This window comes from Alosa alosa, chromosome 10 (assembly GCF_017589495.1).
Source record: "Alosa alosa isolate M-15738 ecotype Scorff River chromosome 10, AALO_Geno_1.1, whole genome shotgun sequence".
In the NCBI taxonomy this organism is placed as follows: domain Eukaryota; kingdom Metazoa; phylum Chordata; class Actinopteri; order Clupeiformes; family Clupeidae; genus Alosa; species Alosa alosa.
In genome coordinates this window covers 4,053,474-4,072,558 of record NC_063198.1, presented here as the reverse complement: position 1 = coordinate 4,072,558, position 19,085 = coordinate 4,053,474, and the positions used below count along the sequence as shown (strand labels likewise).

At 44.9% G+C, this 19,085-nt stretch overlaps 1 protein-coding gene across 15 annotated transcripts in view; it reads right to left on the bottom strand.

The window, feature by feature from the left end:
- Positions 1–19,085, bottom strand: part of atp2b2 (ATPase plasma membrane Ca2+ transporting 2) — a 102,324-nt gene that overhangs the window by 45,364 nt on the left and 37,875 nt on the right. For 8 of the 15 annotated variants that reach the window (XM_048254035.1, XM_048254021.1, XM_048254027.1 and 5 more), the window contains exons 1-2: positions 15,187–15,365; positions 4,343–4,997 (exon numbers count right to left, since the gene is read on the bottom strand). In XM_048254035.1, coding sequence (XP_048109992.1) covers positions 4,343–4,541 — 199 coding nt within the window. In that variant the 5' untranslated portion in view covers positions 4,542–4,997; positions 15,187–15,365. Of the gene's footprint in view, positions 1–4,342; positions 4,998–14,358; positions 14,377–14,668; positions 14,685–15,186; positions 15,366–19,085 lie in introns of those variants that run through there. The other 7 variants (XM_048254031.1, XM_048254030.1, XM_048254034.1 and 4 more) reach the window with 4 other exon arrangements.

The window sequence follows — 19,085 nt, the reverse complement described above, 5'->3', positions numbered from 1 at the left end:
TCCACACAATGCTACGTGTATGTTCACGCCCACATCACCACCTTGTAAAAATAGCAGCAAGGGGGTCAAACAGGACACCGAGCCAGCTGCCGGTCTAAACACTGGCCGACGTTGCATCTTAGTCAGCAGCCATTTGCATCAGTTCTCCAACAGACACTGGGACAGCCGACCTGGGCGACAGTGGATGACAGATGCCGGCGGATCTTGGCCGAGGTGAAGGTGCGTCACACTTCGCCGTCGAAACGCTAGCGATCACACACCAGCTCGGCCGGTCTCACTTGCCGAGTCCTGTCAGCCCCCCAGATCACCGGGTGTTTCTAAAATGGCGCTGTCACCCCTCAGCGCTCTGAATCCCCTACAAGTAGCAGGCTGAATGGTGAGAGAGGAGGGCTGTGATTGTGTGGAGCATCTGGCACAAGCAGAGCCAGGTCTGTGTAACACCACACTTAACTGTTAACAGCTACAGTATGAACTAAAAAATAAACACACACAAATAAATCAAATCTGGGAGAAGAGATGCCAGGCTTGGGAATCTGCACTTGTACTATTAAGTCGTGTCAAGGTGCTGCAAGCTCAGGTGACTGAGCTGTGATAATCAGTTGTGTGTAACTGTATGGGATAGGAAAGGAAATCAGAGCTTTTGCATTAGGTGCACATGGTCCGTTCCCAGAGACATCTGAAGAGGAGCACAGATGATCAAAGGAGGGGTTTCAACATCATTTTCTTTCTCCCCAGCTCTAACTATCTTCCATGAAGCCAGACCAAAGACATTTTAACATGCAACCTCTGATACTGTGTCACAGACGGTGCAACATTTGTTTTATTTTATTCTAGTTCCCCCAAGGTCATCCGATTGGGAGCTGCAGTGCCTTTGGGGGCAGAAAAAAGGCCATGTATCATTAATAATCACTCCTTGGAGAGACACATTTCTCCTTTTTAAGAACCACTGCTGGAATGAGGGCAGCCTTGCTGGTGAGGAGGAGAAAGTGTCCTTATTAAAGGAGATTGCGCTCTATCTGAGCAATTCCTGGTGGGGCTGAGATTAAATAGGATGTGTCAGAGGGGAATGCAAGGCCCGCTTGGTGGACCAGATTAGCATGCTCAAGGGTGGGGGTTAGTTGTTCAGAGTTGGGACACCATTTAACTGGCCACGTGAAGCGGAGAAGTGGCAGAGAATGAGCCGTGCTAAAACCCTGTGTCCTTCAGCACAATGTCAAACTGGATGAAAACAGCACAAAACACAGATAAATGCAAAGTCTCACTGTACTGCAGTGAATTGTATCAGCATGTGCAGATGTGGTGAGTGGGGCTGAATACAGGATGTCTGATGCATGTGTCTGCTTGTATTTACAGTACAGCAGCTTCTCACTCTCCTCTGTGACCTTCAGGAGACTAATGGAGCTGCAACCAGTTTCATCTGCTCGTCCACTGCCTGAGCATTCACATTCATAGGCACACAAAGAGTATTTCTCTGACTTTGTTGTCCACTTTGGGCATGAGCACAAATCTATGGTCATTTGTTAACTTCACAAAGAGATAATTAGGCATGAGAAAAAGACTATTCTCACAGCCAAAAGGTGCATGGTGGCGATTTCAGGAAATCAGGACTGCCAGAGCAAATGAGGGATTTCCATCCAAAGTGATCAAAAATCATTCATAAAAACAGCTCCCATCTTTTAAAATATGCTTCAATCTGATCATGTATCTAAACAACACAGTGAATGAATAAATAGAAATTGCTAACTCTCAGCCAGTGCAATTCAGGAGAGCAGCAACGTGTAGGTTATGTCCCATTTGAATTGATCCAACAGAAATAGGCATGTGAGAGGAGGGAGTCGTGTAGGAGGACAGGTTCTACCAGCTCCAGACACTTCTCGCCAACTCACAGCCGCTGTGTAGGCCACAGCTGCTCTGCTGCAGATATTAGCATACAGCAGCTATCTCTCACAGCCTCTCTCCCTCTCTGGAGGGCCATTTCTGTGTCTCCACCAAATGCATAACCCATATAAAAGCGCCTGAGATGTTTCCCTGGTGAGACAAGGACATACAAATGACCACTTAAGTGATACCAAATGGCAACATTAGCATCTATGGCAGGTTATAAAAGCAGGTAAAATCCCTTTGCTTTCAGTGGTACACTAAAGTTCAAAGCAGCCCCTGAGCCAAGCTCACCTGTGTAGCGATTGTGTTTTAAAGCAAGCTGCCCAAAAAACTGCCTGTGCTCAAGCAGAGAAAAACAGTTAAGAACATTTGATCAGCTTGGCTCCAGAGCCCAAACACATCCTATGCTAAGATGCTATTCCCATATAAGAAGCAATGCTATTCCCATTACAAGAAGGACCATGGGCACCAAGGCATCATCAGGCACATAATAAGCAGAGGCAGCTCGAAGGCAACAGCTTTCTGTGAAGACACTTGGGAATCCACATGCTCATACCAGGACTCATTCGTATAATAAAATCATCTGTGGGCAAGGTAACCTTGCAACTGATATATCTCCACCCACAGCCTCCACTCCATAGGCTGAATCAAAGCAGTTTGATGTCATTAGGCTGGCTACTCATCTCACTACCAAGATATAGATCTATCATCCCAATTCACTCTTGACATGAACTCCTGCTATTCACCCCCATGGACCACATCTAAAGAGCCAAGTGCTACATGTCCTCCCTCCAACTACAGATCTACCACCCCTACTGGCTGTCAGCACAGGCATGTGCTGGGTCTCCTGTGGAGATAAATCAGAAGGAGTGGACACATTATGTGAGCTACTGTATAGCACCTAATGGCACTACACACCGAGGGCTGCTGAGCGCATGAAGGTGACTGAGTCCCACCCGCTCCTCAGAGAGAACACCTCAGCGCCGCGCCGCATTAACAAGGATTGGATGGGACCATTTGTCTTCATTAGTGTGTCACACTTCTCTCTTTTCTTGAAAAAATCCCTGAATCAGTCGGAAAAGTCGCACACATAATCAGTATACAGAATAACTGCATACCTGTGGGTTGCGTCATAAGATGTATTCAAAGCCTAAAGAGTATTTAAGTAGCATGATGACTGGGATAACCTCCGGGGCTATGGACTTTTTTCCATTACAGGCTCATAAGCCTCTGTCCGTTAGCTCAGTCACATACTCTGTTGACAGACAGTTTTTCAGTGCAGGGCAGAGAGGCCGTATCTCATTTCTGTGGTCGTATATACCACAAGGGACTAGAGTAGTGGTTACATGATGCTGTATAAGCAACATGTGTCTGGCGAAACACAACAATCATGCTAGGCTATTGAGAGCTGTTACACACCGAGCTGAATTTACATTGGCAGTTAGATCAATAATTCCCAGTGGTTGGTTATTTACAGAGGTGGTCAGAAATGCAGTTTATTATTTAAAAGACTAACTATGTTCAATGGGTTCTAATGACATTGAAAGACACTGGGCATATTTAAGACATGAAATGATGTGCATGAAAGAATTATTGATCTGATAAACAAAACACAACATTGCCTACTTTACAAACAACATCTACGAGATACCATAATTAATGTGCCACACAGGGCAACTGTTGTTATTGATGAACACGTACAGACAAAACATCCAGTCATTGATCAAGTTGATGTAGCTATCTATAAAGCTATAGATTACAGACATTACTGTGGCGTCCACTCTAGCCCCTATCCCATTACAGTGGGGCAATGAAGAATAGTGCAGCAGCAAACAGCACATCCTTCTGTGCCATCTAATAGGACAAGGCCTGCAGCCTTCCCACATGTACTTTACAACAAAATGTGATGGCCCACAAATGGAATTTTGGAACGCATACTTTCTTTTTAATTACTCAGGCAAAACAGTCATTAGAGAGAAGCTTGTGTGAGACCAGTCATCAATCAAAGCTGGCATTTCTACCACTGCGGGTAGTGCCTCCACATTACAAGGAGGCACATTTAGACTGACCTCTATGTTGTTGCCCAGGATACATATTTTGTCTAATAACTCCTGTGTGAGGCAGGTGAAAGGAGAGGGGAGAAAGGAGGGTGTGCTCTGAAGGGCAGGCTTCAGAATAGCTAAACAGAGATGCTTCTGAACAGGAGAAATATCTTCAGTCATCATAAAGCTGATCATTTAGTACAACACATTGCTGCTCTGATTGTGTGTGTGTGTGTGTGTGTGTGTGTGTGTGTGTGTGTGTGTGTGTGTGTAAAAGGGGGGAGTAAGTAACTGGAAGAGAGAGAGTTTGTACATATTGTGTTTGTTGTATTTGTGTGTGTGTGTTGTTGTTGTTGTAACCCACCATATTTACTCACACAAACACACAAGAAGAAAGAGCAAATGGATCACCCACTCACCCTCCGTTGGCGATGTCTTGAGCCTCTGGCAGAGTCCCTCCGTGCCCCCATAGTCCTCTTGGATTTTGACCACGGCTTCCGTGCCTCGCAGTTCCATAAGGGAGCGTAGCTCCATGAGCGAGATGCCAAAGCCCTCGGCATGGTTGCCCTCATTTCTTTGGTTCTTGGTGTAAAAATCACTGTTAGTCATGTCCCCCATAGCGGCAAGTATTGCTTAGTGTCGCTCGATGCAGAGCTGAAGAGAATTGTTGATAAAAAATCACTGGGGACAAGGACCGGCAAAGCGGGCCACCACCAGGCAGCGTGGCTAATCACAGAGGAGACGCGGGGGGGGGGGGAGAGAAGCTGAGAGAATATGTAGAAAGAGGCAGAGAGAGGAAGAGAGAGAAGAAGGGAAGAGAGGGAAAATCCAGTCCTCTGTGTGGAAGAGGCGTTGGGTATGAGTGCAGGCAGGCAGGCAGGTTTCCTCCTGGCGGTTTCAGAGGGCGGCGAGCAGCGCGAAACTCCGGGAAGGCGATAGAGAGCGCAGGATCAGCTGCTCCGGGCGACCTGCATTCAACAGCACGGCTGCAGACCGGCACCACTCCATGTGCACTGTCCCATTCTGGTTGGCCTCAGTCTGCCTCTGTCTACATGGTGCTCCACTCCATTACTCCTTCAGAGAAGGAAGAGAGAAAGAGAGAGAGAGGGAGGGAGGGAGAGAGAGAGAGAGAGAGAGAGAGAAAGAGAGAGACAAGAAAGAGGAGTCAGTTTCTGAGGCACTGGTACAAAGGAGAGCGTTGCAGCACGGTCGCCAGAGGGGATGGGAAAGGGGGTGGGAGGAGGAGAGAAGGACAGCGAGGCAGAGGAGGAGAGAGACGGAGGAGAGTGAGAGGAAGGGGGGAGGAGCGAGGAGGCGGGTGCGAGCAGAGAGGAGGGGAGTGAAGGAGCAAGAGGAGCAGAAATGGTTGAGAGAGGGAGGGAGGGATGCAGCAGCCCTGGCACGGAGCCTCGTTAGACGTGTGTGGTGGGGAGGAGCCAAGGGAGGGAACACGTCCACGCAGCTGCCTGGGTCACATGCACACGGATGCAGCAGCAGCATCAGCACCAGCACCAGCACCAGCATCAGCATCAGCATCAGCACCAGCATCAGCATCAGCATCAGCACCAGCACCAGCACCAGCATCAGCACCAGCACCAGCACCAGCATCAGCAGAACCCAGTCACATCCCAGCTCCACTCTTTGATCAATCCCATGAGCTATGGCTAAATACAGCGCCTCATACATATTAATGAGAGAGCATCTGAGTGCCTCACAGCTCCATTTTACACTTGTGTGATATGTGTGTGCGTGAGAGAAAAAGAGATCGAGAGCATGAGAGAGAGAAGGAGAAAGAGGGAGAGAAATTGCTGAAGGACAGAGAGTGGGTGATGGTGGTGTGTACGTACATACGCACATTTTTGCACATGTCAGGGTATGTCTTCCATTGTACTCAGTGCCTGTGCCTGTGTGTGGAGTCAATCAGTATGAAAATATTATTTACCCTCTATAAACGATACCCCTACCATCCTATTTAGCCCACTTGACAGCCTTACACTACTTAATTATAAATTATAAATATCAACCATTCAAATTGCAGTAGTACAAGGAACTGGTGTGGGAAACAATTGTACACCAGACTGCTCCCCTTCTGTACAAAAAGAACAAGAACAAGAAGGTATGGCTCTAGCGTGGCACATCCCATAGTGGTGATACACATCACCATGAGCACCTCCTGCTGCCTGGTCTCGTGGCATGACTGGCAGAGCTCACTGCAGAGGTAAGGGGCAGGGGCCGTGGCAGCCTCCCAGCCACTGGGGTGGCGTCTGGCTCCTGGAGATGGCTGGCTGGCAGACAGCAGGATCTCCTCAAGTCCTCCCTGCTCAGGGAGGCAGGCTGGGTAATCAAAGCTTGTGCCACCGCGGTACTATCTGCGCCATTTCCGCCCAGCTGTGCCAGCGTGTCCATTGGGAACAGGCGAGGGAGGGCCCCAGAGAGGCACATGGAGCGGAGCTAAAAGGGGCTCACGGGAGACCTGTGCAGTGGCATTGCAACTGCATTCTTCAGGTGATTCACTAGCATGTGCTTGAATGGCAATTTATCATGGTATTTATCAATTTATCATGATATCTCAGATGAAACTAACTTCTAACTTGGTTTTTAAAAGTCAAGCAGAGAGAAACAGAAAATTGGTAATGCATATTTTATAAGCAATACTTATAAAAACCTTTAAAACATGATTACTACATGATTATCCACGTGAATATTGCCATAGCCGTTTAGACATACACCTCCATTAACACAGAAAAGGTAGAGTACAGAAATGCCTTCAGACAAATATTTGATTTTAGCTGTTTGTCATGCAGCTCGGACTATAGTTGGTGCACATAAAATGCCTGAAAAGTTCAATGTTTGCACTCCATAGATATATGAGCATGTTGACTTAAAAACATCAATAATCCAGTCCAACATAACCCATTCCTGTACGTAAGTGGAATGTGCAGCTTCCCAACCTCAGGCGTGATCTATTTAGTTCTCTTCAGAGATCCCTCTTCCCAATCATTCTGCTTTGTATGCAGCCATTGGGTTTTTTGAAGAGGGGGCAGTAAGATACATGCACAGTTGAGAAATGTCAGACCAACAGATGGGAAGGAATGACATGCCTCTTATTTACCCACTGCTGTTGAATTACACCTCAATCTTTCAACATTTATACAATTTGCAAGAGAACCTCATTCAAGATGAGTAATGAAATTGTTTACAGTACATTTAGACGGCCATTTTAATTATTGATGTAAGCATTTGATTTTTATATGCTACATTTTAATTGGATATTGAACAAGAACATGGGCTGATAGCCCCACCATTCACACTATTAGGAAAGGACTGGTATTCATTTGTAACTGATGTTAATGTTTGCTTTTTAATGCATATCTAAAGTGTATAACATTAACATCACACTAGATGAAACCATCATTCATCTGAGATGGGAATGATACTGTATGGTACAGTACAAGTCATTTTTGAGGGGCATGATTTAATCCATAAAATGGATGGGGGTGGATTATGTTTTCAACAAAAGGAACCGTCTCAGTTTACCACTGAGAAACCCTTGGCCTACATTTACAGTATGGAGTCAGGCCTGAGGGAAAGAACCTCTCATTGCATTTGTCTAAAAGAAAGGAAATGGGCTCATTAAACATGTCCATAGAGTCTCAAGAATTTCATAGATCTATAAGTAGTTCTTTTTTTTCTCAATCTTTCATGCTATTGCTTAAATGTATTGTAAAATTAGATGTCTCACAAAAACTCTGTACCCACATGTCGTGCCTTTCCTTGGAGCTTGAACGAGTTGTAAGGACTAAGCCTGAGGATGACTAAGGTTAGCATGAACATCTAAACTAAAGCCCCTCCAGGGGACCAGACATGACAGGTCCTCCTGGGTGCTGAGCGGGGGCGCTGTGGAGGGGGCTAGACACTTAATTGTGCAGTTACTAAATAATTGCTACTTGCTTTGAGGTGACGGCAGCCTGATCTCCAGCCACCAGCGAGAGTGGGAAGGCTGTGCCGTCTACCTTTGTCTATCTCTCCCTGACTTGTTTTATTTGCATGCTTGCTTGTCTTGCATTTATATGTGGCTGTGTGCATGCATGTGCAAACATACGCAAATGTATCTCTGAACTGGAATCAATACATGTTTTAAAGATGCTTAAAAATGCTTTTATAAAATGTGATATTCACAAAATGACTTACACAGATATACAGTAGCATGTCTCTACTACATCAAGTGCTTTACAGCAACAAATAAAAAAGGCACAAAAATGTAAAGCTAGCCAATTTGTTTTTGTTGTTTAAGTGCATAACAATCAACCACAGCTCATATAGCACTTTTAAAATTTAAATGTATTACTGAAAATTTGACAATAACTTTTCACATTGAATGATCAAGCCCTGAAAATGCTTCCGTGTGGTCCTGTGGTCATTGACATGAGTGAATGCACACTTACAAACATGCCAATGTACATTCCTGTTACACAACTGTTATACATAGTGCTTTCCTACAACTTTGTTACAGCGTTTTTTGATGTCATTGCACATCCTTAGTGAGGCATCTAAATGGCAGCCTGCTAAAAGGGAGACTTGTAAGTAAACTCTGATGTTGAGTGGTCTTGCCTGGCCAATGTGCTGTGAATCGTGACTTCTAATTGTGTTGAAAGCACCTGTCAACCCCACTGAATGCCATGGAAAGCCCACAAAGGCGAAGGATGGATCGCTATTTTAGAGACAAATGGTGGAGGTCATGTCAGTGGAAAGGGTAAAGAGACGGGACTCCATGGCTCTCTCTCCTTTTGTTTACGGAGAAAGTGAAAGCTTTTGAAAAATAGAGGGGTGGATTGCCCTGGGCTGGCTAAGGCTTCCTTTTGCCTCGGAGTGGCAGAGATTACACACAGTGTCTCGCACGTTGCAAAGCGGGGCAGCAAGCTTGTGTGATCTTGTCTTTGTTACAGTTGGGACCTTTAATGCATCCACATGCCTCTGAGTGCTGGTGCGGATGAAAGGGCTTGTCTCCATAAAGGCTTCTAGGAGAGGGAGCCACATGCCACAAGGTGGATGGCCTGGTGTGACTCGCTCCGAGATGCCTCAAGAGAGGCACAGAGGGAGGGGCAACCGGGCAGAAATGCCCCTGATGATTCCAGAGGAAATTTCATGTCTACTCATCTACTAGATGCATGAAATGAGAAAATGTTCTCGCGATCACTGTCCCTATACCAACTCTGCGTCACCTCAAATACAGCACCAGTGTCCTTGAGCTACCTCACAAGTAGGCAGATACAAATCATCATCCTTTTCCTCAAGGACATTTTTAAGGATTAAGGATTTGAGGAATACATTGTTTTAGCATTATCAGTAATTCGTCGTAGATGTGCTGTAAGCAAATAGGTGAAATACCTAAGGGTCATGCATTGACTTAAAAGGTAATAAGACGTTCTGAGGAAAGCCTCTTTAGCACCTCAACAATTTATTGCTGTTATGCAACAAAACTGCCTCTCTGCATGGATCCTGTTCAACATATCCTGCAGATGAGAGGTTTACACCCACCCTCACAGAAAATGCTAAAAACCATGTGGGCATAGGGAATGGCATTCCTATATTACAGGTGGTCATTGGACATCCATGTTGACTGGTTAGTAGGGGTCCACTTTATCCCTCTCTCGCCCTTAAGGCCGCTGTTGAAGTGCTGACCATGCACATTGATCTGATATTGGAGTGGGGTGAACAGAGTGAGGGCTGCTGTCTCTGCTGCTACGACAATAGTAGCATCCCGCACACAGGAGATGAGTGGCGGTGACCTCTGGCTTAGAGAAATGATACTGACACTCCTTGTTTTTTTTTTAAAAAGGCCCTTGTGAGCATTCAGTGCAGCCTCAGATGAATGAGCTGGGAGGTGTCCAGCAGTTCTTGAATGGATTTCAATCTGTCATGTCCTTTAGGTTTGAAATGCAATTTGTCAGCAGAATCAGTGTACTATTTAGCCAATATTACAAAGACAATGTTTATTTACTGAAATGACATTGCATTGGGAATAGCTGTTGTGACATAACGTGTTGTGATATACTACAACAACAGAACAACCAACAATTGGCACAGAAAAGTCGGTAGCTTATCTGCAGTTTTTCCCGTCATGAATTCACTGTCGTATGCTGATGTTACAGGCTTTGCCCTAAGGTACTATACATTGCACCCATGACAGCTATGTGCTGTGTGTTATGACAGGCCAGGTTAAATTAAGTGCTGTGGTCATCCACAAGCTTTGGCTGCCTTCTGCCCACTCATTCCAGACTGGGAGCCTGAAGGAGCAGTGCAAGACATTCTGCACAACCATGACACATACTGCTGTTGTGTGGCCACTGACCCAGAATAATGTCAGTGTTAAACGTATACATGCTCCAAGCTTTAGCATGACGGATAGCGTAAGGATTTCTAAGTGGAGACGCAACCAAAGCTCTGTGTGTGTGTTATGGTGTAACATCAACATTTACAAGAACGTTACTTTTCAGTACTGATGTGGCAAATCACAGAATGCTTCAGCGGATATTTAATGTAATGGAACAGGGTTCAGGGGATATTTAATAGCTTTACTCTACTGTATACACACTACATCTAGCTCTATCAATATAGTTCAGATATATACTGTATGTATGATGGAGATTCTATACCAAAATATATTTTAATACACAACATAAATAATGGTATTAAATGTATCAGTAAACAGCAAATCTGTCTGCATTCAAGAAAACAAGAACAACAAAATATTCATACTGAAAACCAAATCAAGATCTAAATTCAAATCATAAAGATTTCTCTGATTTCTGATTTCTCATATGGCATGCTTCGTTTGGAGTGATTGACTTTCAAAGGCAGATCTTCTTTTTTAGTGTCAGGGCACACATCTGAGGGTTTTATCTCTGCTGCCGAGACTATGGATCCATGTCAAGTAAATACCCATGTATGTCTACTAATCCACTAATATGACAACAGGACAACAGTGTGTCTGTCTTTTGTTGCATGAGGACAGCGCTTGCGAAAGCGGGGGCTGGGGTTAGAGTGGCCACGGTGGGGGTATTTGCTAACAATCTTATGTGTGTGTGTGTGTGAGTGTGTGTGTATGTGTGTATGTGTATGTGTGTGTGTGTGTGTGTGTGTGTGTGTGTGTGTGTGTGTGTGTGTGTGTGTGTGTGTATTGATCAAATGAAGCAGGTGGTGTTTCATGTTGAGGAGTGGTCCTGGTTAGCATTTATTTTAAATGGTCTCAATCGGGTTAGGCTGGAGAATAGCCATGTGGCGGCTAGTATTGACTGGAGGGTAGTTTCTTTCTTTCTTTCTTTCTTTCTTTCTTTCTCTCTCTCTCTCTTAATCACTGTTCGTTCTATATTATTGCTTATGAATTAAGCAATGACACGAGTTGGAGTGGGGATGGTAAAGGATGTCACCACGGCTGTAATTCGGCCGTAGGTATCCATGGGGATATCCTTTACCAGCTCCACGACAGGGAACCGCTTATTTCCTTTGCGTGCTATAAAGGCATGACTATTGCCTATAGTAGCAACCCAGTGATAAACGGGATGACGTTCTTCAAGGGGTCCTGCTGGACATGGCGGAGCTAACTCTAAAACGACAGCATAGCCTAGTTCTGTATTAACAAATAAGTAAAGGGTTTGTGCCCTTATGTTTTGTAAGACATAGCGAGAAACAAGAACTATTAAATCTAAAAATGCAGGTTTTGTAACCAAAAAATACATCTGAGCACATTAAGGAGCTATCTGCCAGCCGCCTACTTTGAGTTTTTCTCACTCCAAGGTGACGTTATGAAATCGCTGCTCTTTTGTTATGAATGAATGGAATTCAATGCAATACGCAGAGTGATAACTAGCAGTAAAAAATCTTGAGTGGAGTTGTGCTGGGATATTGCCACTCGTGATGACTCAAAGAATGCCTCTCATCCAATCAAAAATCATTAAATAGCTTGACCGGACCTAACTGTTGTATAAACGGAATTAATGGACTGGGTGGAGGAAACTTCCCTCCGCTACGCGTTGGGGAGTTCTTTGCCTCCCCTCTCGTCCATTAGTTCTGTCTAACAGGACACCTCGTTGGCCATTATCCCTTACTTATTCTGTAAGATATGAGCTGCACATTTACAGAAATGTGAAAATCTATAACAAATCACATATTTAATTATTTGTACAGACTACTGCAGACAAATGTGGCACAGAAAAAAAAATGCTTTTAGCCAGCAAACACACCTTTTGTCTTGTAACTCGCAAGGTCATTTAGGATAAGAAGAGGGGGGTAGTGCCCTCCACTTGTTCCAAATTATTGTGCAAAAATCATTAGGGAGCTATTGTTCTAATTAAATTCAGCACACAGACTCAGCTTACAGGAGAGGAGAGAGTGCCAGGGATAAATGCTGGCCCATGCTGATGCATCTACCTCAGCTATAACAAGGGGGGCTTGGAGGGGGGAGGGGGGTGGCAGTCAGAAGATTAAGCCCAAAGGGCAGACCTCTGATGCTTTGATAACTAAAGCTTAAATATTATAGCGCTCTAAAACCTGCTGCTCACAGAGCCTTTTACAGTTGTTCATGGATGACAAAAAATGTATGTGACATATTTATGACAGAAGCAAGGTATCGTTTAGCTTTTAAAGCACATACATGTGCATCCCAATTCTTCCAGGGACTGCAGGGGTCATGTATACTAAAATGGACCATGGAATACTTCCAAATGGAACTAATCACAAATAACCAATTAATCATTTCACTCACGCTTCCAGTGATTTGCATTCTGAGATTTCCCTTGAATGCCATGTTTTATGTGATATTTCATCTGGCTGTCTGGCTAAAGGTAAACAAAGCAGAGAAATGAGAAGCTGAGCTTGACTTGACTCGCTTAATGACTCAGATAACCACAACTACAATTTGTATAATGAACAGTTCTGCTACCTGAATAAGCTTAGACCTGACATGACCTGTAAATAGAAGCAAGATTCAGCTACCAACTTCTCTAAACATATGCTAAAATTACAAAAAAGACTCTTTTACTGTAGTGTCACTTCTGAAGAATGACTTTGCTTTGCTTTGTTTTGAGATATGCTTTGCTTTTCCTATGACGTAAATAATGGGGTTTTTTTCATGCTGCAGTTTGGCTGGTTCTTGCTATGGAGAGGCTACTTGTTAACCAGGTCACGGCCTTACGGAGCTTAACTTTAACGTGCGACATGAGCTCCTCTGCATTTCACCTGCTGTCTGTCCTTTTCAATCTGTAATAGCCAAATAGCATACTGCCAATCAAAAGGTTGCTACCCACTTCATTTAAGGAACCTTCCAGAGATCTACATTTGAATTGAGTCTAGTGTACATGTGCCTGCTGACCACATAGGAGCTGTTAAAATCCTTTTGTACCTTTGTCTCCACATCCAATGACAATGTAATGCATAAAGTGATTAATGATATTGTTGGACTTCCCTAGCTGCAGTATTTGAAGATTACGAGCATCTGTAAAATGTGGGTAATCATTTCTACAGTTTAGGCATGTCATTTAATGAGCAGATCAACAGACTAAGGGTGCAGTAGACACAGCACCACAATCTTGAATGTCATAATGTCATACTTCATATGCAATGCATACACCCTGATTCAAAGGCAGAAATACACACACACACACAATGTTATAATGATGTTTGTCAATCCGCTGTGTGAGAGTTAGGACACATGTAGCAGGGCAGTGTCGGTTTGCCCAATTCAGTCTGTCCTGACAGCAGCAAACCCATTTGCCTCTAGGACCTCGGATGATGAGTAAGCCAGAGCGCTTTCCCAACAATAAATACACCCTGGACCAACAAGCAGTACTTATCTGTCTTTTTTCCCCACTGGAAATTAGATAACAATCTATGAGTCAGCCTTGCCGCAAGGAGATCCACCACCACAGAATCACACCACAAGCCTGCACTCCAACCAGCCCAACTGCAGAGCAAACCAGCTTCAACAAACTATGAAAAGGAACCCATGAACGCATGAGCGCCTACGCTCAACTGCAGCAAGACAGGGCTTGATTGGAATACTAAAGGACAATGTAACCTTAAACAGAGCTCATTTATAATGGTAGCCTTCACTATATAGACATACATCTAGACAAATATAGACATATATACAAATATAGACATATATATATATATATATATATAGGCAAATATATATATATATATATATATATATATATATATATATATATATATATATATATATATAGATAGATAGATAGATAGATAGATATACATATGATATCCTTGAAAACTAACAAGTGCAGTCCCATCAAACAGGCACAGAGACTTCACACACCAAAAAATAACAGTACAAGATACACATGCATCATCATGAGCATCTGTTGTAGTGTGAGCCTTTTCTCCCTCCGTCTCTACCTCACTAGTCCCATCTAACCTTTGCCTCAGCGCCGCTCTGTTCTCTTGACGCAGTGTGGCCACCTCCATCCACTCCTGTGGGAGAAGAATCAATTTTCTCCGTCTCACCGAGCAAAAATGAGCCAAAGGAATAGAGGACAGAGACAGGGCTGGGGAGAGAGAGAGGAGGGAGAGAGAGAGAGAGCTTGTCTAATAAGAAAGGGAGAGAGAGAGAGATAGAGCGAGAGAAAGGGTGAGAGAGAGAGAGAGAGAGAGAGAGAGGGAGAGAAAGGAAGGAGAGGGAGACAGGAGCAACTTTTTGCTGCCCTAGAAACAGCGTCCTCCTTCACCTGGAGCAGCGGTTCCATGCGCCACCGAACGTCCCTGTCGTCACCCGACAGCCGGTCTTCTCACCTTACTCAAGCCTGCCCCGGAGTTGCCCAGCACAGGCTATGCATTCTAACAAGGCTCTGACCCATTCACATCCCGTGCACCGGTCATCTGAGCCTCCCCCAAACACAAAACACAGGGAAGAATAGAGACGAGACAGAGACCGACAGAGAGGGGAAAAAAGCACAGGAGGTAGAGCTGGTGTTTAGGTATGTAACCCCCCCCCCCTCTCACTCTCCTGGAGGACAGATGGATAGCATAGCTTTAAAAAACGGTGGGAGGGAACAAGGGGACAAACTTAACGCTAAAGGACACTATTTGGCAAGAGAAACCCATCAATACCAAACATATGCACAGGGATACAGAGAGAGACAGTCACAGTGAGACACCGAGAGAGTGAGAGTGAGAGTGAGAGTGAGAGAGAGAGGGACAGAGAAAAAGAGATTATTTTTTTGCATGCAAAGCAGCCGATACTTACTTGGCAATGCAATCATCTCCAATCCAAAATGATTTCAATTACAGCCTGGCGTAATCACCATTCAGCATCTGTAAAGGCTGGATGAGCTGAGGCTACATTACAGCAGGCGCTGCACATCGACTGTACCATGTCACTGCACAGTAGGGGGGTGGGAGAGAGGAGTGGCAGAGGAGGGAGGATATGGACAGCCCTTCTGAATGCTGAGATGCAGATAGGAGAGAGAGAGAGAGAGAGAGAGAGAGAGAGAGAGAGAGAGAGAGAGAGAGAGAAGAAGAAACAGAGAGACAGACTGAGACATGTAATGTCTTTGCTAATGACAACAAAGAGGACATGGGTGAAAATGTGTATAAAGGTGTTTAAGGTGTTTCATAAGGCTCCAGAGACAGACAGTGGGAATGGGGAAGATGCAGAAGAGTGAGAGGAGAGCACAGGAGAGGAGTGGGAGGGGATGTGCTGGAGAGACAGAGAGACAGAGAGAATGAGAAGGAACAGCAAAGGATGAAGGGATGGGGGGGCTTTTACTCTGAGACAGACCACAGAGGTGAGAGAACACAATGTCCTCCCTCCCTCCCTCTCCTTTCTCTCTCTCTCTCTCTCTCTCTCTCTCTCTCTCTCTCTCTCTCTCCCGCTCAGTGGCTAAGCGTCCCCAGAGACTGGGCTGCTGGAGGAGGCACACTAGCAGGACTACGCCACTTCATTTCGATTGAAGGGGGGCGGAGAGGAGGACACAGAGGGGAACTTTCAAGGACACAGTGTCAGGATGGCTTGCGCCTTTTAGCAGGGTGGACACCACCCTGCTTTAAGCACCCATATGCATACACAGACACACACAGATACACAGACACACACACACACCTATCTCTAGGCACCACTACATCCTTCGCATCTATACACACCGGTCACACATTCCATGCCGGTGCTGTCTGACAGAGAAGCACATGCAACACGTGCAAACACAGACAAAAACAACATCACTCTGGAACAGTCCAAGCTCTGCAGCACGTGGCATACGATTGAAATGCTGCTAAATGAATGAATGAATGAATAAATGAATGAATGAATGAAACGATAACCTCTCCATCTCTCAGTAGCAAGGTTTCCTCAAAATCTTGTAAGCTGAGTCATGACACACTGAACACATCTGCTTGTCCAGGGTATGCCAAAACACTTAAGGCCTTAAGTGCTGAATGTCCTTTCTAAAGAAAATGTCTCTCAGACAAGTGGATTTGTATTGATGTGATTTGTGATTCTTGAAAACATTGTACGTTTACTGTAAATCGCAATAGGACCCAAGAGATGTTACAAGGAGAGCCTACAGCTCACTGATTAAACAGCTTTTACAGTGCGGTAGGGTGTTCCTGTAGTGAGAGACTACTGTTGCAGGACAGATAAGAGTGCCTGTGGAACCTTCAATACGTGTGTGTGTGTGTGGGAGAGAGAGAGGGAGTGAGGGAGATAGTGAGAATAGTCAGATAAACAGGTAAAAGGTAGGGGAAGAGAAATAGAGAAATGAAGAGAAACAGACAGGTTTGGGAATGAGGTTATTAACAGAGAGAAGTAAGGGAGGGAAGAGAGGTAGTGAGTGAGAGAGACAGAAAGAGAGAAATAGAAGGGAGAGGCAGTGATGAGGATCTAACACAGCTGCTGAATATCAATGCAGTACTTGCCAGCTTGGGCTGCAGTGCACCAAAAAGTACAGGTGTGGGGGAGAGGCAAAGGGAACTCTGAGGAAAGTTCCCCTCACACCCAATGCCTGCCATGGTGCTGCTCACTGACAACTAGTATACGCTACCACACACAGAACTGCCAAGGAATTTGATGACAAGATACTCTCCTTCTCTCACTGTCCACAAAGAAGGACTCCTTCGCAGAATAATAGCTGACTCAGAAACAGACTCAGTTCTGATCCACACCAGATAATGGACCAATAGGATCCAGAGTCAGCAACTTCATCTCTCCCCAACACCCCAGTGAATGCTCAGCTATGGCTTTCACTTTCCACACTCTGTAAGAGAAGGCTGAGTGTACAAACTGAATTATGGAGATTCCAAATGATTGTATCAAATGCACCAGAATGGACTGAATCAGACCAAAGTGAACAGGGTTGGATAACACTGTCTGGTATAAATACTTGAGAGCTTTGGCTACTGCTTTGCCCTGTAAGAACATGGCTAGCAGTTAGCAATTAATGTCACAGCAAGTTAGTCTCCAGTTCCCCAAACCATTAAATCCTGCGCCCAGCCCCCACTCCTCCCTCTCAGCTTAACTGCCTGGATAGCGACTGACCCCCCCGCCGCTGGACTGTGACTCATCACTGGCCACCTGTGTTTGTCTGGAGGATCTGAAGAGAGATGTGAAAGCCCCTCCTCTCCTCCGGGCAGTGTAGCGGAGACACGGGAGAGCGGCGGCAGGTAACGGGTCTAATTAGCGGCGCACTAGAGCACGACACGGAGGCACAGGAGCATGACAGAGTGTGAGAGCGCTGCGTGCATCTCCACACGGGCCTGGTCAACAGGGTACCGCCTGGCCTTTGTGCTGAATGAGCCTCATGCCATCTGCACTAAAGTTGACTGCTTGTGCTGGTTGGCTGTGTGGCTGGGGCTGTTTGTGAAATTGCATTAAGAGAGGCATCTAAACTCAAGTCAAGCTTCAGAGTGCTGTTTTAATTGGCAGGCCCTCTGTGCTGACAGGCAAAGCACCTCTCTCTCTCTCTCTCAAGCGCAGCTGGTTTATAGTCCCTCATGTGGATGCGTGCCAGCCTGCGCCTGTGTGCTCACTCATGTGTGTGTGTGTGTGTGTGAGTGTGCACTGTTTGATTTACTCTGTCAGTCTTAATGAAATGATCTTCAGTCATGTGACACATTAGAGACATTAGCCCTATGCTCAGGGGACACTCTCAGAGGACATAACATCCTCCCACTGGCATTGATTAAAGCTGGCTCAGGTTACCATAAAAGAACCATTTGAATTCAAAAGAGGCTCTTTTAGTACATAGAGCACTAAAGACATTATACAGAAATGAATCGTGTTAAGGTTTACGTTTACATTTAATAAATCATGATAGAGTTTATATGCCAATAAATACATCAGGCCACGTATTAACTCAATGGTGTAATAGCATTGCGATCAGATGTGGATACCTCTGTCAGATTGGAAAGTATTGTAATGCACAACAATACCATCATACCTGGCAGTCATCGATGTATGTAAATGTCCGGAGGTGTTTTTTTTTTTTTTAAGTAAATAATCTCTACAATCCAAAACAGCAAATGGGATATTTATTGATGTTCACATGATGCGTATCTACCTCTCACTTTACAAAAAAGCCATGCATCCAGCTATCAGATATATCAGATATAACCATAGGGCTACTCAGAGCATCATCAGAGCCCATACCAAAGAGTCACTTGGTCTTTGACCCCTTTTAATCTGTATGAGAAAGCTTCACACACCCCACCCTCCAATCCCAGGACATGTACAGTAATGACCCCTGCGAGCGGTGCTCCTAAATGACTGACGGTTTCATTTCCTGAGTGACCGCAAAGACATCCAGACCACACTCACTCCTGGCCTCTGCCTGGGGAGGGAATCCATTTCCACCTGCCCAGGGCTCTGTCTACAGGAGTCTGCTGTGACACTGCACTGCTGATGTTACACAAGGCCATTCATCTGTAGTTGACGTGATAAGGCAAAGGTCAGTACTCCAAATGAAGGGAGAAAAAGCAATAAACTTGCCTTCTCTTATCCAATATTTATCAACATGCAATGAGATGCCTCTGTGAAATCAGTTCTCAGGTAAAGGTAATAATATCATGGAGGACCACCAATATTAAGAATGCAATGCTAGTTTATAGCTTGTGACAGATGACAATTCATTGTATTTGCAAGAAAATACTTGC